The sequence below is a fragment of the Erythrolamprus reginae genome, chromosome 1 (genome assembly GCF_031021105.1).
Source record: "Erythrolamprus reginae isolate rEryReg1 chromosome 1, rEryReg1.hap1, whole genome shotgun sequence".
NCBI classification, from domain to species: Eukaryota; Metazoa; Chordata; class Lepidosauria; order Squamata; family Dipsadidae; genus Erythrolamprus; species Erythrolamprus reginae.
Window position 1 is genome coordinate 299,863,804 of NC_091950.1, and position 22,102 is coordinate 299,885,905.

A 22,102-nucleotide genomic window follows, 5' to 3' on the forward strand; every position below is an offset into this window, starting at 1 on the left:
ATAACCACGTTACCTTGGTTTTTCAGGTACATCAGAGGGGTTGCTGCAAAAAGGTTCTTGATAAATTGTTTCTGCTAGATCATGATCTAATAAAGTTGACATGATTTCTTCACGACTGGGAGGGGACATTAGAGGTTTAAGGATGTGAGCAGCACGAACTGTAGAATTCCCATTTTTTGACTGTGATGGAGAGCTTGTAGATCTAGGTGAACTGTCAGGGGTTGGTGTTAATCCCTCATTGTTTCTAGAAATATACAACTCTAAATCTTCAGAAGCAGCATCCATAAGTTCAGCATCGGGGGAAGATAAAATAGAAGAAAAAGAAATGCTAGCTGAATCAAGCAATTGCCCAGGTTCAGAAATGGCTTCCTTTCTAAAGGGATTTTGACTCCAATCACCATTTGGAGATGAAAGATTAAGAAAAATAGCTTTCTTCAAAATATTTCGATCCAACTGAAGTTGCTCTTTATGATACATTTCAGCCTGTTGACCATCTGCTGGTGAACCAGGTTGAGACGTAGATGGAAGAATGGTTTTCCATTGATTATGGAGAAGATTTTCATTGTTTTCCAGACATCTTTTATCAAAAGGTTGAGGGCTATGTTGGGCAGATCTTAACCAAGATTGAGGATCTGAATTATGCATATTTTCTTCCTTAGATATTTTATGATGATTCAAAAATTCAGTTTCTGCTATTTGACCTGGATAATGATCCTGAGCTACATCACTCAGAAACTTCTGTGGTAAATTTTGATCTGCTGGGACAAATTGACTTGCAGAATACAAACTACAAAATCCAGTCTGCCCTATGGCATTAATATCAAAATTGTAATTATGATCAGGTGACAGACTATCTTCAAGTGAGTAACAGCTTTCAAAACCTGCATCTGAATAAAGAGTAGAACTATCATTAAGTGTAACATGGCCAGTTTTATTACTTAGTTGTTTTGCTGAATCTTTTAAAAGTTTGACCACCTTTACTTTAGATTTTTTATCCCTGGGAATACGAGGCTTTCTTGAGGATGCAACAGAACAAGATTTTTTAGGTGGTTTATTTGAATTAAGAGGGAAGGAAGCATCTATGTTCGACTGAGATTTAAGTGATGCTTGTTCATGAATTTTCATATGCATTTTCTGTTGCCTCTTTTGGAGTAATTCTTTCAGAACTGCTAAACCAGAATGCCCTTCATTGAATGCTGAAGGAGTTACGACACCCTTGCTCTTACATTGAGAATCTGTTTGGGCTTGGGATATTGTTTCTGACACTACTTTTTGTTTTGTATTTTTTTCAGGGCTAAAATGCGACACATCCAAAAGAAATCCTTTCTGTTTCTGTTCCCATTCTAATTTTTGCATCGGATTTCTTAAAGAAGCTACAAAGCATTTTTTTGGTAACTGAAAAGATCCATGGCTTTCCTCAGAAGTTTTTAAAAAAGAAATGTGATCGACATTCTTTGTTGCTTCTGACAAATGAACGATTTGCTGCTGATTATCTTTACAACACAGGAAGTTACTAGGATGAATCTGATCAGTATTAATCACATCAGAAGAAATACAGTTTTCATTTACTTTTCCCACAGAGGATAAAAGTTTGTTTTGTGAATTTGTAACTTCTTCTGTCTTTTTAAGTGCCTCCTTAGAACTATATGCCTTCAGTGGTAGCTGAGAGATACAGTTACACTGGTCATATACATTCTTTTGAATTGGGGATTCTTCCATCCTAAATATACCACTCTGATTGTTAGCTCTTTGGAAATTTATTTTGGCTTTTTCTCTTCCAGATATCAGAGAAGCTATGTCTGGATGAAGTTCCTCTGGCAAACTGGAACTTTGCTGTCCAATAGGCTTTTCATTTTCCAACAATGATTGGAAATAAATCAATGGATTAGCTGTTAATGAAAGCTGTGCTGAAGATGGATGTCCTACAGAACAGCCGGTTGATGCAATCTCCTTTGTAAATGGCTGTGAATTTCCCATGTTGTGAACATTCTCAGGTAAATCCCAAGTTTGTGACATAGGTTTACATTCTGCTACAGGAGGAATACTATTTTGACCATCTGCAACTGTCACCAATGTTGAAACTTTTTTAAATTTTTGTTTCTGTTTTGATCTTGGCTTTTTCTTCAAATTATTTCTAGGTTTATTAGACTGATTGCTTTTTTTGCTTCTTATAGTAGCATTAGCAAATTGCTTTCTACATTTTTTAACCTGAGTTTTTGACTGAAGGTGTTTTCCCACATTGGAATTAATAGTTTTACTGCTGAACATAGTATTTTTAAACACTAATGTTTCTTTTTCTAGATTACAAGCAATTTCTTCGGCATTTGGATCAGTGGGAGACCAGCAACGGGGTGGGGATACATTAACTGGACTTGCACTTCTTTCTGACAGAAAACCTAATTTAGACATAACATCACTATAATTCAAGTCACAGTCTTCAGTTTCAGCATTGTATGAAGGCAGAGGAGGGGAAAGAAAGGCATGAGTCCTTTTTCTGAAATACAGGGTTCTTCTAATAGTTTTACTTTTTATATTTTGTGGTTTTCCACCCAGCCTTTTCTTGGCAGATTTACATTTTGCTTTTCTTTTGTTACTTTTCTTTGGTGTTAATGGATAAATAGGATATTTGGTTGCAGGTGAATCAGGAACTTTTGGCCAGAAGTCCTTCAAAGGTGCAAGCTTGTTATATAGATTCATTCTCTCTTCAGTAAGAAATACTTGTTCCTCACTAGAATCTATTTTTCCCAGCTTAACAAGCATATTTTTCCGCCCCCTGAACCTATTAATAATAATATATTTTATAATAACAGGTGGCAATTTTCTAGAAAGTCGTCTTCGTTTTCTACATTTTTTAGAACCATCAACATCTTCATCATTTTCTACAGTAGATTGAGGTAGTATAATTTTTGAATTATGTATGCCCAAACTAGATTCACTGTCTTCAGTTTCATAATTTATTTTACGTTTAGCTCTGAGTGTATATTTATTACCACACAGCCCAAACGTTTGCTCAGATTCTTGAGCAAAATCTTCAAAATGACAATCAGTATAGTTCCTGGTGTCTGTGGACATTTCATTTTCAAAAACCATTTGATGAACTTGAGTATCATTTGGCAACACAATGTCAGAAATATTGCTACTTGTGTTATCTTGTACATAGCAGCTTTCTTTCGTAGGTAAAGCATCCATGGCACTTGCAGACTGCTGATTGCTAATAATCATTTTCTTTTTATTTCGTTTTAGTTTAGATTGTTTTTTGCTGTGTTGTAGTTTGTATGTCACAGGGCTCAACTTCTGCGGCTGATTGAGACAATTAGAAAGAACTACACTAGGAAAGAACATATAGTGTGCTGCCTGTTGACTAACATTTGTTTTTTCAGTCTTGTGTTCCTCAAATTCTTCATATTTAAGTTTAAAATTATTAAGGCTATCTCCGTCAGTATTTTTTTCAGAAGAAAGAATAAGAGTCTGATTATTCTCTGAGCAAGACATAGCTTCACAGTTTTCTGGTGCTGGGAAAAGGCTATTTAAATCGGTAGTGTTTGCTTTTATATTTATTTCTGAAGATGTTTTATTTTTGGAATAAACTAAATCTACAAAGTTAGACTTCTTTGTTAGAATATTTTCACTAATTTGGCGGTTCATATGCTGAGATACATCCTTTGCAACCTTTCTAATTCCAGAATACTTTCTGCTAGACAGGTGTCTGCTTACAGAGATGTCTTCACACAAAACAGGGCCTTTTTCACTTTTATTATTTTCCTGATGTGGCTTTTCAGAATGGAGGATATTGTTGAAGGATGCTGGGTATTTCATGTTGTAAATACTTTCATTTGAAAGAGAATGGATTGATAAGTCAGGTCTTATATCTACCATGCTTGGTTGAGTAAGACCTTCTAACTCATCAGTATTCAAAACATGAGAAGAAAGGGCACTTGTGTGTTTACATTGAAAAGTTATTTTGGCAGATGATGGGGGTTCCAGAATAGCAGCATCTTTATGAAAAATTGTAGTCTTTACTGTTTTGCTTGTTGCAATTGCAGAGGTGTGGGTCCGAGAACCTTCATTGTTCAAAGGATTGTCTAGAACAGAACAGAACAGAATAGATGAGGGGATTGGGTTTTTTTAAAGTATTTTTTCCTCTGAGGTTATACTGTATTGTTTAAACTATCAGCAACTATAAAGATGTTTGGCTAAATAATAATTATTGATGATAAAAGAATATAGTTAAAGAAATTCTAAGAGCATCAAGCAGTACAAGACCATAATAATGGTATGAGGGATACTTTAGATAACATTCATAGAATTTTACAATATTTATAGTAAGATTATGGAAAGACACTAAATTTTGACAACTATGCTTAATTCTGGCTACTTAATTTTTTGTTGATAAACCACTTGAAAATATTGATTCAATGTTACTACTGGAGTGGTTGGAAACAGTTGCACCTACACTGAACTTTATGATATATGTGCAGCAAAATTCCTATCAAACGCTTCTGCAAAGCACCTAACCCATATATGTCACAGAGAGATTGTAACAAAGAACTATTGTTTCTGAGAAAAATGCAACTGCAAAACCCTATATACTTACCGCCGTTTTCATCTGCAGTTCCATCTAACTGAGGTATAGAAAGGCTTGCTAGAAGCACATTATCATTCCAGTCCATATCATCTTCAGAAGAACTATCATCTTCACCTGAACTTTGATTTCTACTTCTGCCCATTGACCTACAAGAAATACAACCTGTTTTACGCATTTAAAAACCTCTGACTATAATCTGGTAGTTCCAATAATTATGACACATTTAATCTTGGACAGAAAAGACAAATAGATCTGTACAATTCACTTTCCAGGTCAATGACAGTGTAATGAGTATTATTGTTGTCATGAGATCACTTCCTGCCCAAATCTAAGACTATATTCCCTTCCTGGGCAATGTTATTCAAGTGAAATAGCTGTTTAGATTGGATCAAACTAAATTTCTAGATAAATTTCAACTAGGGTTTAAGTCTTATTTGAATCCTATTAGATGGCTTTTGCTGAGACATGAGTAGGCTGAGTTGATTCTCTATGATTTTTGATACAATTTATCATGGTATACTATAGAGATGTTTTAAATTTGTACCTGTTTTAGCGAGTTGCAAATAGATGCTACATTTGTCTTCTAACGCTTTCAATTCTCTTTCAAATGAAGCATGTCATGGACTTATTTCTTTCCTCCACCAATAAGCCTAATCTCTTCTCTCCTTTATCAAAATCCTTTCCAATCTTACTATGGTTTTCAAAAATATGACAATTAGGACTAAATAATATTTAGAGAAAACCAATATGAATATGTTTTAATTAGGGCTTCTAGATTATCTTGGTTAAAGTCATATCTACTAAATATTAGACTGATTGAGTTTACATTTATTCCTATACATTGTCCTATACATTTTCTTGATATTATATTAGACTGTGGATAATATGCAGATTATATAGATTTTCTTCAGTAGAATGGAAGGTTCAATACAGGTTGATGAGTACTTTATCAGATGCCCAACTGTACCAAAAAAGAATATACCTTCTCTTTGCATCAACATCATTTGAGCTGCTGTCCCAGTGTTGGGACATTAGCAAACTGAGTTCCATTTCTTCTTTTTCAATCTGTGGCCCATTTTCTTCATCATCACTGTTCTGGAGATTTCTATAATGTCCAGAAGAATAATGCTGTGATGATGCATTTTGTTGTACAATCTCATATCCATCATCTTCCAATCCAGCTAAAAGATGTATCATGGCTTGATCAGCACTGTTATTCACTAGAGGAAAAAACAATATATTTTTGTATTAAAAAAAAAAACAATCTCTGTTAAAAATAATATCTGCATTGGGTTTTGTTTTAATAAAACTTCATAATGTCAATGCCATAGGTGAACAAAAATGCAGAAGATTTTTTGTTTTTATTATAATTTCTCTCATGTATGCTGACATGTGTTTACTGAATTGTGGGCTATTATCAATATTATGTTGATTTGCATATTTCATGTTGAGCACAAATCAATGGTTTGTTTATTTATCATATGGTGATGGTACATTAGCCAGGAGAGTACAGGGTTAGTACAGAGTAGTTGTTTGGCCGGTTAAGTCTTTTATATATATATATACCGTATATACTCGAGTATAAGCCGAGTTTTTCAGCCCAAAAAAATGGGTTGAAAAACACAACCTCGGCTTATACTCGGGTCATTGACAAAGTCACCACAAGAGGGCGCCATTGCTTGAGCCAGAGCGAGGAGGCACCAGCTTTTGTCCCCTCTGGCACGCCGTAGGAGCTGTGGGAGGGGTGGGGCTGGTGCTTCCTCTCCCTGGCTCAAGCAAAGGAGGCAGCCATTTGCTCCAACCGAGAGGGGAAAAAAGCAATGGGAAGCCGGTGAGGCCGTGTGTGTGTGTGTGTGTGTGTGCATGCCCCCCCTCCCCCCCACCGTGAAATAAGCCAGCTACCTCTTGCTGAAACCCAGAGGCTGTTTTTTTTACTCCCTGTGTGTATTTGTCAACAGGTTTACAGTAACTATTCCTTGCTCTCTCTGCATTGCCCTTAGTTGGATTAAAAAGGCCCCCTGCTGTCAGATTCTCCTCCCCCTCCTTTGAAAGGATTTAAACTGTTTAAAAAATGGTATTTTGTGGTAGTTGCTGTCCTTGCTTGGATAGGATCTAATAATGTGTTATGAGGCAGAGCTAGACAGGAATTCCTAAAGTGTGTTTGTGGATCTTTAAAAGTTGCCTTTTATAAAGTGGGTTTGAGAGCAAGTTTCAATTAACAAGTAGGGGAAGCATTTTACATATTTTAAAAATGAGTTTGATTCTAAATAGGACCTGCATATTTAGGATACAAAACCACAAGAGCTGTCTGTGTTTAGCAAGTTTTGCTTGTCTCGCTTGTCTGTCTGTCTGTCTGTCTGTCTGTCTGTCTGTCTGTCTCTCTATCTATCTATCTATCTATCTATCTATCTATTTCTATTTTTCTATCTATCTATCTATCTATCTATCTATCTATTTTTCTATCTATCTGTATCTATTTCTATCTATCTATCTATCTATCTATCTATCTATATCTATTTTTCTATCTATCTATATCTATTTTTCTATCTATCTATCTATCTATCTGTATCTATTTCTTTCTATCTATCTATCTATCTATCTATCTATTTTTCTATCTGTCTATCTTTCTATCTATTTTTCTATCTATCTATCTATCTATCTATCTGTATCTATTTCTATCTATCTATCTATCTGTATCTATTTCTATCTATCTATCTATCTATCTATCTATCTATCTATCTATCTATCTATCTATCTATCTATCTATCTATTTTTCTGTCTGTCTGTCTGTCTGTCTGTCTGTCTGTCTGTCTGTCTGTCTGTCTGTCTGTCTGTCTGTCTATCTATCTATCTATCTATCTATCTACAGTGGTACCTCGGTTTTCGAACGCTTCCCTTCTCGTACATTTCGGATATCGAACAAAATTTTCTGCAAAAATTTGCTTCAGTATCCGAACAAAAATTCGGATACCGAACAGCCAGAGAAAATTTTGTTCATTATCTGAAATGTAATCCCGGCAGCTTCAGGGCGCTGAGGAGCTCTCTAAGAGCTCCAAGCTGCAGGAAAGGTGGGGGCTGCTGCAATCCCGGCACCTTTGGGGGGCTCCTTTCCTCATTGCTTCGTTTTATTACCTGTAAGGAGCTTCAAAAACTTTTTTCCTGTGGCTGCAACAGCGGCGATTTCCCTTCCAGTAGCAAGAGCGCCGGGAACGTCACGTGATGAAGGGAAGCCGGCGGAGCCATCTCAGCATTTGCTTCCGCTCCAGCACTTCCCTTCATTACGTGACTTCCCGGCGCTCTTGCTACTGGAAGGGAAATCGCCGCTATTGCAGCCACAGGAAAAAAGTTTTTGAAGCTCCTTACAGGTAATAAAACGAAGCAATGAGGAAAGGAGCCCCCAGAAGCTGCCATCCCAGCAGCTTCAGGGCGCTGAGGAGCTCTCTAAGAGCTCCAAGCTGCAGGAAAGGTGGGGGCTGCTGCAATCCCGGCAGCTTTGGGGGGCTCTTTTCCTCATTGCCCCCACCTTTCCTGCAGCTTGGAGTAGCGAATTTATTTATCCCATTGGAAATAAAGAAAATAGATTTAATTGGTTCCCAGCGAGTTAACAGGGGCTGGGAACCAATTAAATCCATTTCCATTATTTCCTATGGGATAAATAAATTCGGTACTCGACCAAATCGGTTCTCGACCACACTTCTGGAACGAATTGTGGTCGAGTACCGAGGTGCCACTGTATTTGGTTTTCTATGCTGATAACCTCACAGCAGCTAATGCTGAAGCTCTGTTTGGATATACAGATTTATTTATTTATTTATTTATTTATTTAATTAACTGGATCTGTATGCCGCCCCTCTCCAAGGACTCAGGGTGGATCACAGCATATATAAAAACAGAACAATAATGTAAATCCAATTAATGATGAGAAGGAATCCAGTTTTGAAGGATTTTAACTCTTAGGTTTTAGCTTTGTTGCTGATCGAGCTACTTTTTTTACTTTTTAATATATTGTTAATTTGTTTACCCTCTTTTAAATTTACAGAGCTAGTTTACTGGTTTTCTTTAAAATAAATATTCTAAAACATGTCTCAATTAATGTAATTTTATTGTTTTCCATTTTTATAAGTTACCAGTAGCCACTGCATTTTCTAACCTCGGCTTATACTTGGGTCAATACGTTTTCCCAGTTTTTGTGGCAAAAATTGGTGCCTCGGCTTATACTCGGGTCGGCTTATACTCGAGTATATACGGTAAATATATAATCTTTATTAACAATGAATAGGGGTACATAAAACAACAGAAAATACAAATACAAATATATAGGAGCTTAGGTATATGATATTGAATCACATTATACATTAGAAATGCAAGAAGGAAGTTAAAAGAAAGGAAAGATAAAGGGAAGAAAGAAATGAAGAAAAGAGAAAAAGGAAAAAATGTATCTATAAATCTATAAATATTATACTTGTCAAACTATCAGTTGACTAATCTACAGCTTCTCAATGATTTACTATCGATATTCTTAATGTTATATAATTTTCATAGTAGATTTGGATTAGCTCTCGCATTAGGTTGTTTTTGTTTTTCTCAGTGAGATATAATTTATTCTTGTAATGTGTCGTACGTTCTTGTTGTTTTTTGTCTGTATTTCTTTTTTGAACTTTTTTCTGGATTTATGGAGTGATTGATTTGAATTGGTCTTTGGGAATTCATGTTATATTTCTATATTCTTTTTTGCCCAGCCAATTGTACCATTTATCCCATGCTTTGTAAAACTGTTTCTTCCTTGTCCTGTAGTTCTAAGGTCATTTTTGTCAGTTCAGCGCATTCCATTTTTTATTAATAAAGTTCAAGGTTGTTGGGGTATGATCCAGTTTCCAGTTCTGTGCAAAAATTATTCTTGCAACTGTTAGTATGTTAATAGGTACCTATCTTCTTTATCTAATTGCTGTCTAATCCCTAGCAAGAAAAGGTGCGGGCTTTAGTAAGATTGGCCAGTTCACTTCCTCCCACACCATGTGGGCATGCCGTGCGGGCATGTATTCAGTGTTACAAAACAAGCAAAAAAATTTAAAAATCCAAAATAAAAGATGATGGCGTCCACAGACCGGCACCGATAGAACTGGCTCTGTGATGTCACCACTGGTTTACTACTGGTTCCACAGAACCAGTGCAAACTGGGAGGAATCCACCTCTGGATGTGTATAACATGATGAGTATTTAAAAAATAAACCAAATGCATGTATATATTGTAAGTAATAAAAACAGAACCCTCTAATAATTCTTATAGTACTATAGTAATTATCTCATTTCATGACCTTTTAAACAAGCAAGACAAACAGGAAGATTAATATAATAAAGCCACACAAATTAATTATAACCAAGGTAATTAAAACACTTTAATATATATATCTAAATATTCTTAATTGTTACTGAGAAAAGCCTTTGTGAATTATACTTACTAACTATAGGAGTATTATTAAATCTCTGAGATACGGGTTGGAAATATTGACTATTTTCCATTATATTCAAAATGGCTTCTTCATTTATAAGTGCATCCTCTTTATATTTGCTTTCAGAGTCTTCTAAAAAATGAACAATAATTTTGGGTAAGCAGTCAATTCTGTTTTACAAATATCAAAAGACTATCAAATTCTTTAAAAGTGCATTTACATTTTATGAAGACATAATATATTTGGAACGTGCTTGTGGTTAAAAAAAAGTAAGATGTATTTATACTCCATTTTAATAAAGTGATCCATGAAGAAAATTTATTTTTCTTAGTTACTGATTCTTTTTGTACATACATTTATTTTCTCTTGTTCAACTGTGCCCAACTCTTGGAGACTGCCCAAACAAATAGTCAAGTCACCCTTCTGGCTTTGTGCCTAAGGTAGAACTTTAACTGACAAGGGGCATTGGGTCTTACCTCAATGCATTTTCTCAGTTGGTTGTGGAATAGTCCAGGTTTCTAACCTGGTATCTTAACCACAACACCAAGCAGGCTTTCATATTATATATTACATATACATACTACAGTGATCCCCCGGGTATCACGATCCCGATCATTGCGAACGGGCTAAATCGCGATTTTTCAACCCGGAAGTCAAAACACCATCTGCGCATGCGCGCCCTTTTTTTCTATGGGCACACATGCGTAGATGGCGCCGGGCAGATCAGCTGCTGGGCGGCTTCCCTGGGTCTTCCCTCTCTTGCTGGCGGGAGGGCGAGCGGCGGGCATCAGCGAGGAGTTTCCCCACCGCCCACGCAAACTCCTCGCTGCCGCTCGCCCGCCCTTCGCCCGCCCTTCGCCCGCCCACGCCGTTCGCTCGCGCCGCTTCCCAGCTGAGTCCTGAAGCGAATTCGCTTCAGGACTCAGCTGGGAAGCGGTGCGAGCGAGCGGCGAAGGGCGGGCGAAGGGCAGGCGAGCGGCAGCGAGGAGTTTGCGTGGGCGGTGGGGAAACCCCAGCGCCGCTTCCCAGCTGAGTCCCCTTCCCAGGAACCCCAATCTTCGGCTCCTCGCTAGCGCTGCGGAAGTAAAAACACCATCTGCGCATGCGCAGATGGTGTTTTTACTTCCGCAGCGCTACTTCGCGAAAACCCGATCATTGCTAGGGGTCCTGGAACGGAACCCTCGCAATGATCGGGGGATCACTGTACATATGTAATACATATTACATATTATATACACTCAAATATATGTACTAAATTTCCTTTATCTCCAAATACTAAGTAAGCAAAAAATGTGAATTTGTTATTTCCTTCAGCAGAGTGGAATTAATCAGTACATCTTATATATAAATCTTACCAGAATCTGTTGAAAATTTAACCTCTACTTAAGAACTTAATTCATTCCATGACCAGGTTCTTAAGTAGAAAAGTTTGTAAGTAGAAGCAATTTTTCCCATAGGAATCAATGTAAAAGCAAATAATGGATGCAAACCTATTAGGAAAGAAATAAAACCTCAGAATTTGGTGGGAGGAGAAGGAGGAACAAGAGGAGGACACTTGCTGCTGAAGGAAGAAGGTGAGGTGAGGGGAATCAAAAAAATCCAAAACTTTAAGGCTTAAAAAAAAAGTGTGACTCTGAGGCGGTGAGGAGGAGCACGCACCTCCATATACCTCCCATACACTGTGCCAGAGAGAGAAACCCAGACGGGCGAGAGGGGGGAACTTCTTGCTCCTTTGACCGAAAGATGACTGCTGCTGCTACCTGCTTCCTTTTCCTTCCCATGTTGAAAGGCTCCACTCTCCTCTCGCACGCTCGCTTTGTAGCCGGTGCCTTTCGTTCACTGTGGTGATTCCTCGGTTTGGCTAAAGCAGAGTTGATCTGGCCGGTGCGAAGCGCCACCTTTTGCCTTTACGTGCCCGGATGCTCCTGGACGCAATATCACGCCAGGTGTATGGGAGGCAGCGTGAGGGAGTCACCACAGCGAAGTGGTTTATTCCCTCTCCAGGTGCCCAGAGAATGGGAAATGCTCCGTTCGCTCTGGACTGCCAAAGCTTCCTTAAACGCCACCGAAAGGCTCCTCTGGCAGCCCAGAAAAGTCTGAGATGGCAATGTTTAAAAGGGGAATGGCAGGAAACTGGCTGCACCTTCGTGCCGCTCTCAAATTTCCTTGGAAATTTTTCCGGGCGCGGGTTCTTAAGTAGAAAATGGTTCTTAAGAGGCAAAAAAAATCTTGAACACCCGGTTCTTATCTAGAAAATTTCTTCAGTAGAGGCATTCTTAGGTAGAGGTACCACTGTATGTTAAACTGTCCCATCTGAATTACCTCAATATTACAAATATTACCAATATTCCTAATAATACATGTAGTTATAGCATACGATGTACCATATTTTTTGCAGTAAAGGACGCTCCAAAGTATAAGACGTATCTAGCTTTTGTATAGGAAAACAAGAAGAAAAAAATCTGCTTCTGATTCCCAGCAATTTGCCTCCATGCAACAAAGAGTACAGATGATATACACTGTTTGTGATGTATTTCTATGCATGTATACTTGACCCATAAAAATAGCAAAAAATTGGAGAAATGTGTTAACTTTCTAGGAAATTTATGTTTTTAAGTAATCTTCATTTCACTTAGCAGAGTATTATCATAGCGGAATTGTGCAACACAATGTATATTGGGCACGTAAATACACTCACTCCAATATAAGCATATGTATTTTATTCTTCTTGATGGAACTTATTTTATGTTTTTACAAATAACAACTTTACAGCAGAACTATACTTCTCTTGTCAAGTAATAACATATATACACAGTCCTTGTACTTCATTTAGATCCTATCCTAATCCTAAATATTCTATCTATGAACATTATATATATGTATATATGAGTCTCCGGAGAGGGGCGGCATACAAATCCAATAAATTATTATTATTATTATTATTATTATTATTATTATTATTATTATTATATATATTCTCTCATGAACTCTCACATTAAGAAAATACATCTGCTCTATGTGATGCAGATTCACCAACAATCAACATACAAATGAATAGAATTCTCCCTTCCAACTGCCAAAACCAACTATATACCAGTATGCAAATTAGCCCTCTTGATCATTCTATTTCTCTTTTTCCATACTGTATGCAAACAAAATGTACTTTATGGCAGTATATTAATGCCAGAAAGTTTTTCTAAATGTAGTCACACTAAGTCTTCCCAATTTAAATATATCTAGTCCAAACATGGCTAAGTCAGGATCTAACTCAGCTGCCTTATCTTAATACTACAACAGGACATTGTTACATTTCAGGCTATACTTGTATAGATGCTGTTAAAATTGATGTGACTTTCTGGAAGTATACATTATTCTTTGCTACTTAAAAGAAGATACAGTAGCACTGGACCTCTTCAGGACAAGCACTTATTTTAAAAAGCTTCTTCCATAGCCTATTCCTATCTGTAGCCTGAAACAGCTGGTGGTTGGGAGGCTGACAATTACTTGCTTATGCTAATCAGGCTGGATGTTGTTTGCTGCAAGGAGGCAAATTGCTGGGAGACAGAGGTCAAAGGGTGGGGGGTGCAATGGGTGGGGCTACATTCTGTATATAAGACGTACCCAAATGTTCATTCACTTTTAGGGGAGGGGGAAGTGTGTCTTACTCTGAAAACTCTGGTATATATATATGTCATAAAAATTAATCATAAGCCAAAATTAAAGTCAAGATACTTACCAATAATTTTAAAAATGTATTAATATTAAATAGGATTATAGACACTCATGAATATTCACACAAAGTATATTAACAAATTGGTAATAAATGATAAAATACAAATGAGCATGAAGATCAGAAAAGTTTGTGTTCATTTCAATATCTTCCATTCTGAATAAACCAGTTCTATTAGGACAAGTCGTGTAATGGAGGAAAGCAACTGCTGTATTAATAATACTAACCTCTGTGCAGCTCCTTATCACTGTGTACTTCTATCATATTTGCTGGTGAGCATGAAACAACTTTAGATATCTCAGAATGTAATGTCAATTCAGCAGAGAATTCTTGTGATTCATTATTGCTGTCCATTGAGCCAGATGTCCTAATTAGTAATTTTTTTAAAAAAATTAGTGATTGTTGAATTCAGAAGTAAAAAGGTAAAAGATTAACATATAAATTAATACTTACACATAAAAATCACTTTGTTTGAGTATGTCTTTAAGTCTCTTCTGAAAGATTCTTTCACTTTCTGTTGGGGCCACAAATCCACGATCTTGTTTTCATGAAAAAATGTAAGGAACTTAGAGTCACTACATTAATATTCTATCCCCTTAAGAATTGTTACTGAATAATTTAACTGAAATAAAGCAGTATATCATCTGTAAATTGCCATGCCCATCTAAAAAATAGAGAATCTGAATCTACACCTAAGTAGATTCTATTCAAATCTATTCAGAAGTTCTATTCAGAATCTACATAGGTGTAGATTCTGATTCTGAATAGAATTTCTCTGATATATGCAAAATATGACAAAATATGACATATTGGTAGTCCTCAACTTATGACTATAACAAATAGTTATATATTTTAATATATTAATATATAATGATATATATTATTGTATTACAAAAGTAACCTAAGTCACAACAGTGTTGAAAAAAATGACTTATGTGCAAAAATGATTCACGTGCAAAATTATGGCTGTTGCAGGACTTCTAACTTGAGGCCTTAACCATTACACTAAAGTGGTTGTTAGGAGAAATAATACTGACACAAAATGGTGCAAGATTTTGAATTATTATTTGAGGAAGGTAACATTCAATGAAGAAGTGAAGCAAAATATATTCAAATTAGGCAATGAATTTTAGCCAGGAGTAATTCTTGTCAGTGTAACTGTAAGACATAGGTAGGCAATTGGTTTTTCCAAAGATTATATGAAAAACTGGGACTATTGTGGAGGACTAAACCAACAGGGTTGTGAAAGTGCAGAGGCATGCATGGATGTACATAGGTAAATAGGGGGGAAAAGTAGTAGTCACCTTCATAATAAAAGAAATGTAAGTGTATTGCATGCATGGCATATACTTATTTGCATTTAATTTCTAATTTCAGATTGAGCTCACATGGGCTGGAAAGTGACAGCCAAAAGGCCGGATGTGGGCACCATAAAATGCCTAATTCTGCTGTAAAATATTAAACTAATGCATTCTTGAATTTTTAGCATCTTTCAGATGCTAAAAAACCTACATCAATTTACTTATGCATCACTTGCTAGATACAGCACTTTGCAAATTATGGCACTGCATTCATATTGTTCCAACTTTAAGAACAAATGCTTTTTGTTCATATTATTCCAACTTTAAGAACAAATACTTTTTCTTCACTATTTCTGCTTTTTTTTGGGCCCACAACTATACTGGTAATAGAAAATAAAAATAGAGTGTAAAATAAAATGAAATATAATCCAATGTGAACATATGAAAGCACCAAGTAAAGAGAAGAAATTCAGAAAATAGAATGATGGTATATTATATACATTCCAATATTTTTATATCCCACTTTTTATTTCGGAGTTCACAATAGCAGCATCCAATCAAAATTAACATTTTAGTCCAACAATTTTACCTTGTGAGTTAGGAGGAGTAATTTGTGATGACTCTTTGTTCTTCCTTCGCCGCTGTTTCTCATCCTCCCATATTGCTTGTAACCCTGGATTCTGACCAATCTGGGCTAGAACAGAAAAGGTGCAGCAGAATCAATGACCGTATTAAGCTTATTAAGACATAGCTTTACAAGAGATCATCTTGAATAGCAATACTGAGAAAAATCTGCCCTCCCTCATGTTTATCATGTTAGGCTTATATTTCACCTTTTACCCAGAAGCTCAAGAGTTAAGAACTGATTTCAACAACAACCAGCCACTATGATTTTGTAAACTTTAATGGTTGAGGGCAGTGTTCCCTCTAATTTTTTGGGGGGTGGGCGGAAAAGTATAGTGTCTGAGCGGCAGTCCCTTCAGGACTGGGCGGCACAGAAATAATAAATAATAAACAAACAAACAAACAAACAAACAAACAAAAAACCCACCCTGTTTTGCCTCAGAGAATTTCAAAATAAAATACTGTACTGTGTGTCTATAACAGTGAGCTCATAATAGGGCAACTCTATCAATATCAAAATGCCACTTAAATAGTTGAGCTAGTTTCAAACTAGATTTTGATTTTCTTTCTCTCTTCCTTACTTCCCATTCTTTCTCTTTCTCTTTTCCTTCCTCTCTTTTTTCTATCTGTTTCTCTCTCTTCCTCTCTTCCTCTCTCTCTCCTTCCCTCTCACTCTTTCCCTCTCGGCTTCTGGGCAGGTTTGGAAAACTCTGAGTTGATGATGATTTTTAAGTGAGCGATTGCTCACTGCTCAGCTTAGAGAGAACTATGGTTGAGGGTCGACTTGACTGGGTACAGTTAGCATTTTCCTACTAGTTATTAAACAAGTTATTTATCATTTTCTAATAAAGTATATTATTGTTTAATGGAACTCAAATCTTTTAAGTGAAAGAATTATACACTGAGCTGCAAAGACAACAAACCTGCAAATATACCATGTGATCACATAAAGATAAACACTTTACCTTCAATATCCAATCTATTTAAAATATCAGCAGCTACTGCATCCACTTCCAATTCACAGGTACTCTGTGGCTCTATATCTTCCAATATCAAAGAGCTGCATTTAAATTAAAGATAAAAAGATATAAAATATTTAATATGAATTGTCACTTCATTTTTGATAAGTAAATGTGGAATTTTTTAGGGGTATTTAGTTATGTGAAAATAGGGGTTAAGAAAAACAAATAAGGATTATTAAGAAAGTAAGGAAATGAATGAAGCACAAGTCTTAAATTTATTAAGCAGGAGAGAATTAGCAGAGGAAGTAAGCAATAGTGTTAAAACATAACTGAAAAATGAAACAATGGGTGTAATCTGGGTGACGAAATTAGCATAAGATTAATGACATATACCGAAAGTTATGGATATGAAATTAAGAAGTATTAATGATTATATTTAGTAGATGATGCATGTTTATTAAGATGTATTAAAGTATATGATAGGCTACATATGCTTTCAGTGGGGAGAGAAATAGTTGAAAAAAAATGTAAATAGAATTATCCACTCAGGGAGGGAGGGATTTAGAGGGTGTAAGAGGAGGTAGGAGAGAAAGAAGAGTGAGCAGAAAGGGATGTAGAGAAGCAAAAAAGGAAGAGGAGGAGGTGCTAGGAGGAAAGGGGAGAGAGGATGTAAGAGGTAGTAGGAAGGAGAAAGGAGAGAGAGTAGAAGGGGAGCTAGAGAAGGAGGAGATGGTTGTAAGAAAGTGGAGAGAAGATGTAAGAAAGTAGGTATTAGAGGTGGACTATTCACCTGAGATAGAAAGGGAGTGGAGAGAGAGAAGATTAAGATAGATTGAATAATACAATTAAAATTGGAATGTAATTTAGGTTATTGTATTATTGTTCTTAAGCGATAATATATGCATAGTAAGGTATATGTAAAGTTATGTTTTTGATGTGGAGAAAAATAAAAATTACCAAAAAATGATAACAGAGTATATTATGTTGTGTTTTTAAAAATGTATTATATTTAAACATAGGAATTATATGTAAAGTTTTGTATTACAATACAGAAATAATCAGATATTTACTATGATTTTAATCTTAGTTCAACTAAAGAATGAGAAGCATTAGATATGTACAAATGAGAATTTCCTTCTTATTCCATCAGGGTTAAAAGTGAGCTTCCCCCAATCTTGCATAACAATACTAAAGTAAGGGCTAAAGTTATTTGTAAGCCCCGAGAACAAATATATATGAAATAAAAAATAATAAAAACCCCAGATTAACATGTCACAAACAGGTCAATGGAATTCAAGAACAAGATTAGAGAAGGTATTGCTGAGTATGAAAATAAAAGTCTGATTCTATATTTACAATGCAAGTACTATTCAAATGTTGAGGGTCACACTTGTCATAATTCCTGCTAACATGGCTAAAACCCTAGGAATGAAGAAGTTGCAATTTCAAACTTTTGGAGACTATTAGAAATGAGTGTACACATGCATGTATGTAGGCTAACTGTAAGTACTGGAGACAAATGTTTATTTCAGTTACATTGCTGGAAAATGTCAGCAGGCATAAAATATAGGAGAAAGGTGGGTCAAATGTCATACATAACATTTCAAAGTAGTATCAATTATTTAAGAGATCCTCAAATCCAGGACAATTCTCCCATTAACACAGTAAACAAGAATACATGGGTGCTAGCATATTCTCAGAAGGCTATATCTATCCTAGTATATAAAACAAAATTAATTCAAAATTAAAGAACTTTTATGTAACCTACTGATTTAGATTGACTACCCACGACTACCAATCAGTCAATCTGGAAGTTAATTTGATTAAACTAGTTAAACCTGCAGATATATTTAGTATTAATAGATATCCATCAGTTAGGATACTTCCTAAGGCAAATATGCATCCAGATATACCAACCTAGGAATTTGATTATCTTCCCACTGATGGGGCCTGGTAGTAGATCTTGTCCAATTATCTCCACAACTTCCAGTTTCTTCAAATGCATCACCTATATATAAAACATAGCCAACAAGTCATATTAGAAAACATGCCACTTTATTTGAATCTTTATATATAAAACATTTGAAATACTGCTTTCTTAACAAAAAGTTTATTACAGACATTTACTGGCAAACTGCGCAATAAAATAAGCATGGGATTAAATGGAGTTTCAATCCCTTCTGCATTTTATTTACTGAGTGTAACTTTATCTAGAAGTCTTTTAAATTGAGAGATCATTGGAAATGCAAAAGTATATCTAGAAAATTAACTCATTTTCAGAAAAAAGTTATGAATTCTTAACTCTCAGGATTTGAGATGCATGGTAGTAGTTGCCTTTGAGTTACAGTACTTAACAAAGTTTCCGAATATGTAACAACACAGCTGCTCATCATACATGTCATCATATAAGAATATTAGAAGACTTATTCATGATGATTCCTATCTTCTATAAATCAGCAGCAATTGACAACCTTATGTTACAGAAGATCCCAAAAGGAATAATCGGTACTATGGTAGGGGTATAAGAAATATGAGAACAATTTTCAAGAGTGGAAGAAGCTTTATGCAACTTATTCCTACATCCAATAATTAGCATAATTTATGCAAATATACTAAAAGAGGAGTCCTGCCCTGTTTTAGGGTGACACTGAAAAGGTTAACTTTATGACTCGCCCTTGCACATATGACCAACACAGCATCCCCACGATCACATGATTGAAATTTAGGCATTTTACAATCAGCAGGCATTTATGACCATTGCAGTGTCCTGCACAAATATGACCAACATTTGTGCACTTCACAGTCAGCTTCTAACTAGTAGTGTCAATGGAGAAGTTGGCAGTAAAATTGCAAATCACAATCATATTTTGTTTCATGATCATAAGTACTTTGCTTGACTATGGCAGAAATGGCATCGTAAATCTGGTACAGTCAAGTTATGTTTCATTTAATGACTGTGTCACTTAGGGACAAAGTTGCTAGTGCAAACTGTGGTCATTAAGTGAGGACTAGCTGTAATTAATTAATGCATTTTTTCATAAGCCAAAGCTTTAAAGTGCAGCACTAGCCATATCTGTTATGACTGCATCACAAACCTATATTTAACTGATCTGACAATTCTGGCAGAAAATGGCTTTTAAGAAATCGGCAATATTCAGGTAAAATATATATCTTTTTTAAAAACCCACTTTCTTTCTCACCCACAGCACCCTTAGAGTTATGTTCATCTTCTTTTCCAGGCTTTAAATCTAGCTGTAGTATCCACTATGGCAGACTGAGGTACTGAGAAACCTGCAGAAAACCTCTCATATAACCAAGTAAATTACATGCATGAAGTCACCAGAAGTGCAGTATGACTTGAGGATATATTTATGTTTTTTAAAGCAAGAGCTATCAGATTCTAAATCTATTTTTCAACCAATTGCAGAAACCTATAAAGTGCTTAATGTTTGTTTTCCCACGATTAACTTCTGACAGAAGAATGAAATGCCAATTTTCCTCAGTGATGTCACGCATAAAAGTTATTTTGAGAAATCTCTTAACAATAAATGTGGCTGTCATCTAAGCCCAAAACACACTTAGAAGGGGAGTTGTTCTTACCTGATACGATCTTTCTCATGGTGGTTGATGGGAAAATCCAGGATGGGTTGCTCTAGTCTTGTAGCTCTATTGACTGAATTGAAATTCTGAGGACATGCCACCCTGGTAACGGTCCCCAGTTGAAAACAAAGATAAAGTGAATCTTGTAGTCCAGTCTATAGTGCCAGACAAACAACAACGGAGATGTCCATGTTGCCGCCATCATGGCTGCACTCCTGGTGGAATGTGCCATAATCCTTCTAGGCACTGGAAAAGCCTGTAATTTATAGGCCCTGACAATACATGCCCGTAGCCAACGACCCACAGTGGAAAGCGTCATCTTGTGGCCTACAGGGTGCATTCCAAAAGTAATGCAATTGAATTTCCCACCCCACTCTTATTGATTGGAGTGGGACTGAAGCACTTGGAGTTGGTGGGGGGGACGCTAAGCAGCGAAACTGGTCTCAGTGCTCTCCAAGCTGCGGAAGCGGCAGGACATCAGTTATTGTAAACCTCTGCACGCTGACTGTGTCACGAAAAAATGGAATCGACGATCGAGCAATGTTACAATGTTAGCTCTGGCCCCACTGCAGCCACAGATTATAATAGGGGCTTCAATACTGAAGCTGCAAGGCTAATCAGGATCAAAAAGCAATCTGGAAGAATCCCAGGCTTGCAAATGCACACTGGTATCACCATTAATTTCCAGGTAGTTTTAAGTGACTTGCAGCTGCCACAGTGAACTGGAAATCCAAGGAGTGTGGCCAAACAATCAACCAGTGACTCCGTCTCTTAATAAGCTCTGGTGAAAGGCCAGCAGCTGTCTAGTCAGGTTCTATGAGCCACTATGCTATCAAAGGCAGTCTTACGTAATCACATGGCTGCCACTGCTCGCTGACAATCAGAGTATGAGGGCCAGAGCAGTCAGGAACTCCAGGCCCCTATCCACAGCTGTCAGTCAAGGGGCTGCACCAATCTTATGGCCTTTTGTCCATCAATCAGCTGTAAGGCACAAGGAATCGAGCACTCCAAAGCTTGTCAAAAATCTTCCAAATCACTCAGTTTTCTAAAGGCTTGTAAAACCCAGGGATTTTTAAAAACTAAACCCAATTTCTCTTCAGAAGCTCTCAGAGCTGAAAATTAGTGCCCAAAAGAGCTTAAACTGAGTTGAAAACTGGGGACCGTTACCAGAACCCATCCTGGACTCTCCTGTCGACCCAATGGAGAATAGAATAGCGATTATGAAAAAATGTATTATTGTATCTGAAGCATCTATTAGAGAATATTTTAATAATTATAGAGACCAGATGAAGAACTATTGAGAAGAACTAATGAAAGTGATGAAGAATGGAGAAAGCTTCCACATGGAAAGTATCAAGGATTGCGCCCTGATGGAAGAACAGCAGAGTCCTATCTTACTCCAGTACTGAGGTGCCACTAAGATTGAACTCTTCAAGTGTGAGTCTGGTTGCTTGTAACTGACAATTATCCTCTCAATTACCAAGTGAAGAAAAAGGAGCCTAAACAACAACTATGTACACTATGGAATTCCCCAGAAAATGACCCAAAGTATTCTTTATGTTGTCTTTCAAATGACAACTACACACAGATTGGACTAGTATATTGTATCTATCTTTTACATTTATCTATTGTACTAAGTTCAGGAAATCATGTGTTTATTTTTTAATCATGTAATTATTTTTTTTGCTGCTTAATCATTCATTAAGACAGCAAGAGGGGTACAAAGTTTTTTTAAAAAATTAAAAAAAAACATGGAAAAATAATACTCAGCCATTATAGTTTTTTTAATTCTGAAAGAAGAGTGAGACTTTTGGATTATGCACCCAGCAGATATTAATGGTGTGAATAAT

General features: G+C 36.4%; 1 protein-coding gene and 1 long non-coding RNA gene across 2 annotated transcripts in view; one reads left to right on the forward strand and one right to left on the reverse strand.

The window, feature by feature from the left end:
- The window catches only part of REV3L (REV3 like, DNA directed polymerase zeta catalytic subunit), an 80,838-nt gene that overhangs the window by 37,424 nt on the left and 21,312 nt on the right, over nt 1–22,102 (reverse strand). Inside the window, exons 5-13 of the mRNA XM_070733352.1 lie at nt 18,570–18,660; nt 16,656–16,750; nt 15,656–15,760; nt 14,219–14,303; nt 13,993–14,132; nt 10,045–10,167; nt 5,568–5,805; nt 4,595–4,731; nt 14–4,082 (exon numbers count right to left, since the gene is read on the reverse strand). Coding sequence (XP_070589453.1) covers nt 14–4,082; nt 4,595–4,731; nt 5,568–5,805; nt 10,045–10,167; nt 13,993–14,132; nt 14,219–14,303; nt 15,656–15,760; nt 16,656–16,750; nt 18,570–18,660 — 5,083 coding nt within the window. The remainder of the gene's footprint in view (nt 1–13; nt 4,083–4,594; nt 4,732–5,567; nt 5,806–10,044; nt 10,168–13,992; nt 14,133–14,218; nt 14,304–15,655; nt 15,761–16,655; nt 16,751–18,569; nt 18,661–22,102) is intronic.
- On the forward strand, nt 1,679–22,015 carry LOC139157029 (uncharacterized). The gene is made up of 2 exons (XR_011557407.1): nt 1,679–1,994; nt 21,532–22,015. It is a non-coding gene; the product is annotated as an uncharacterized lncRNA (long non-coding RNA).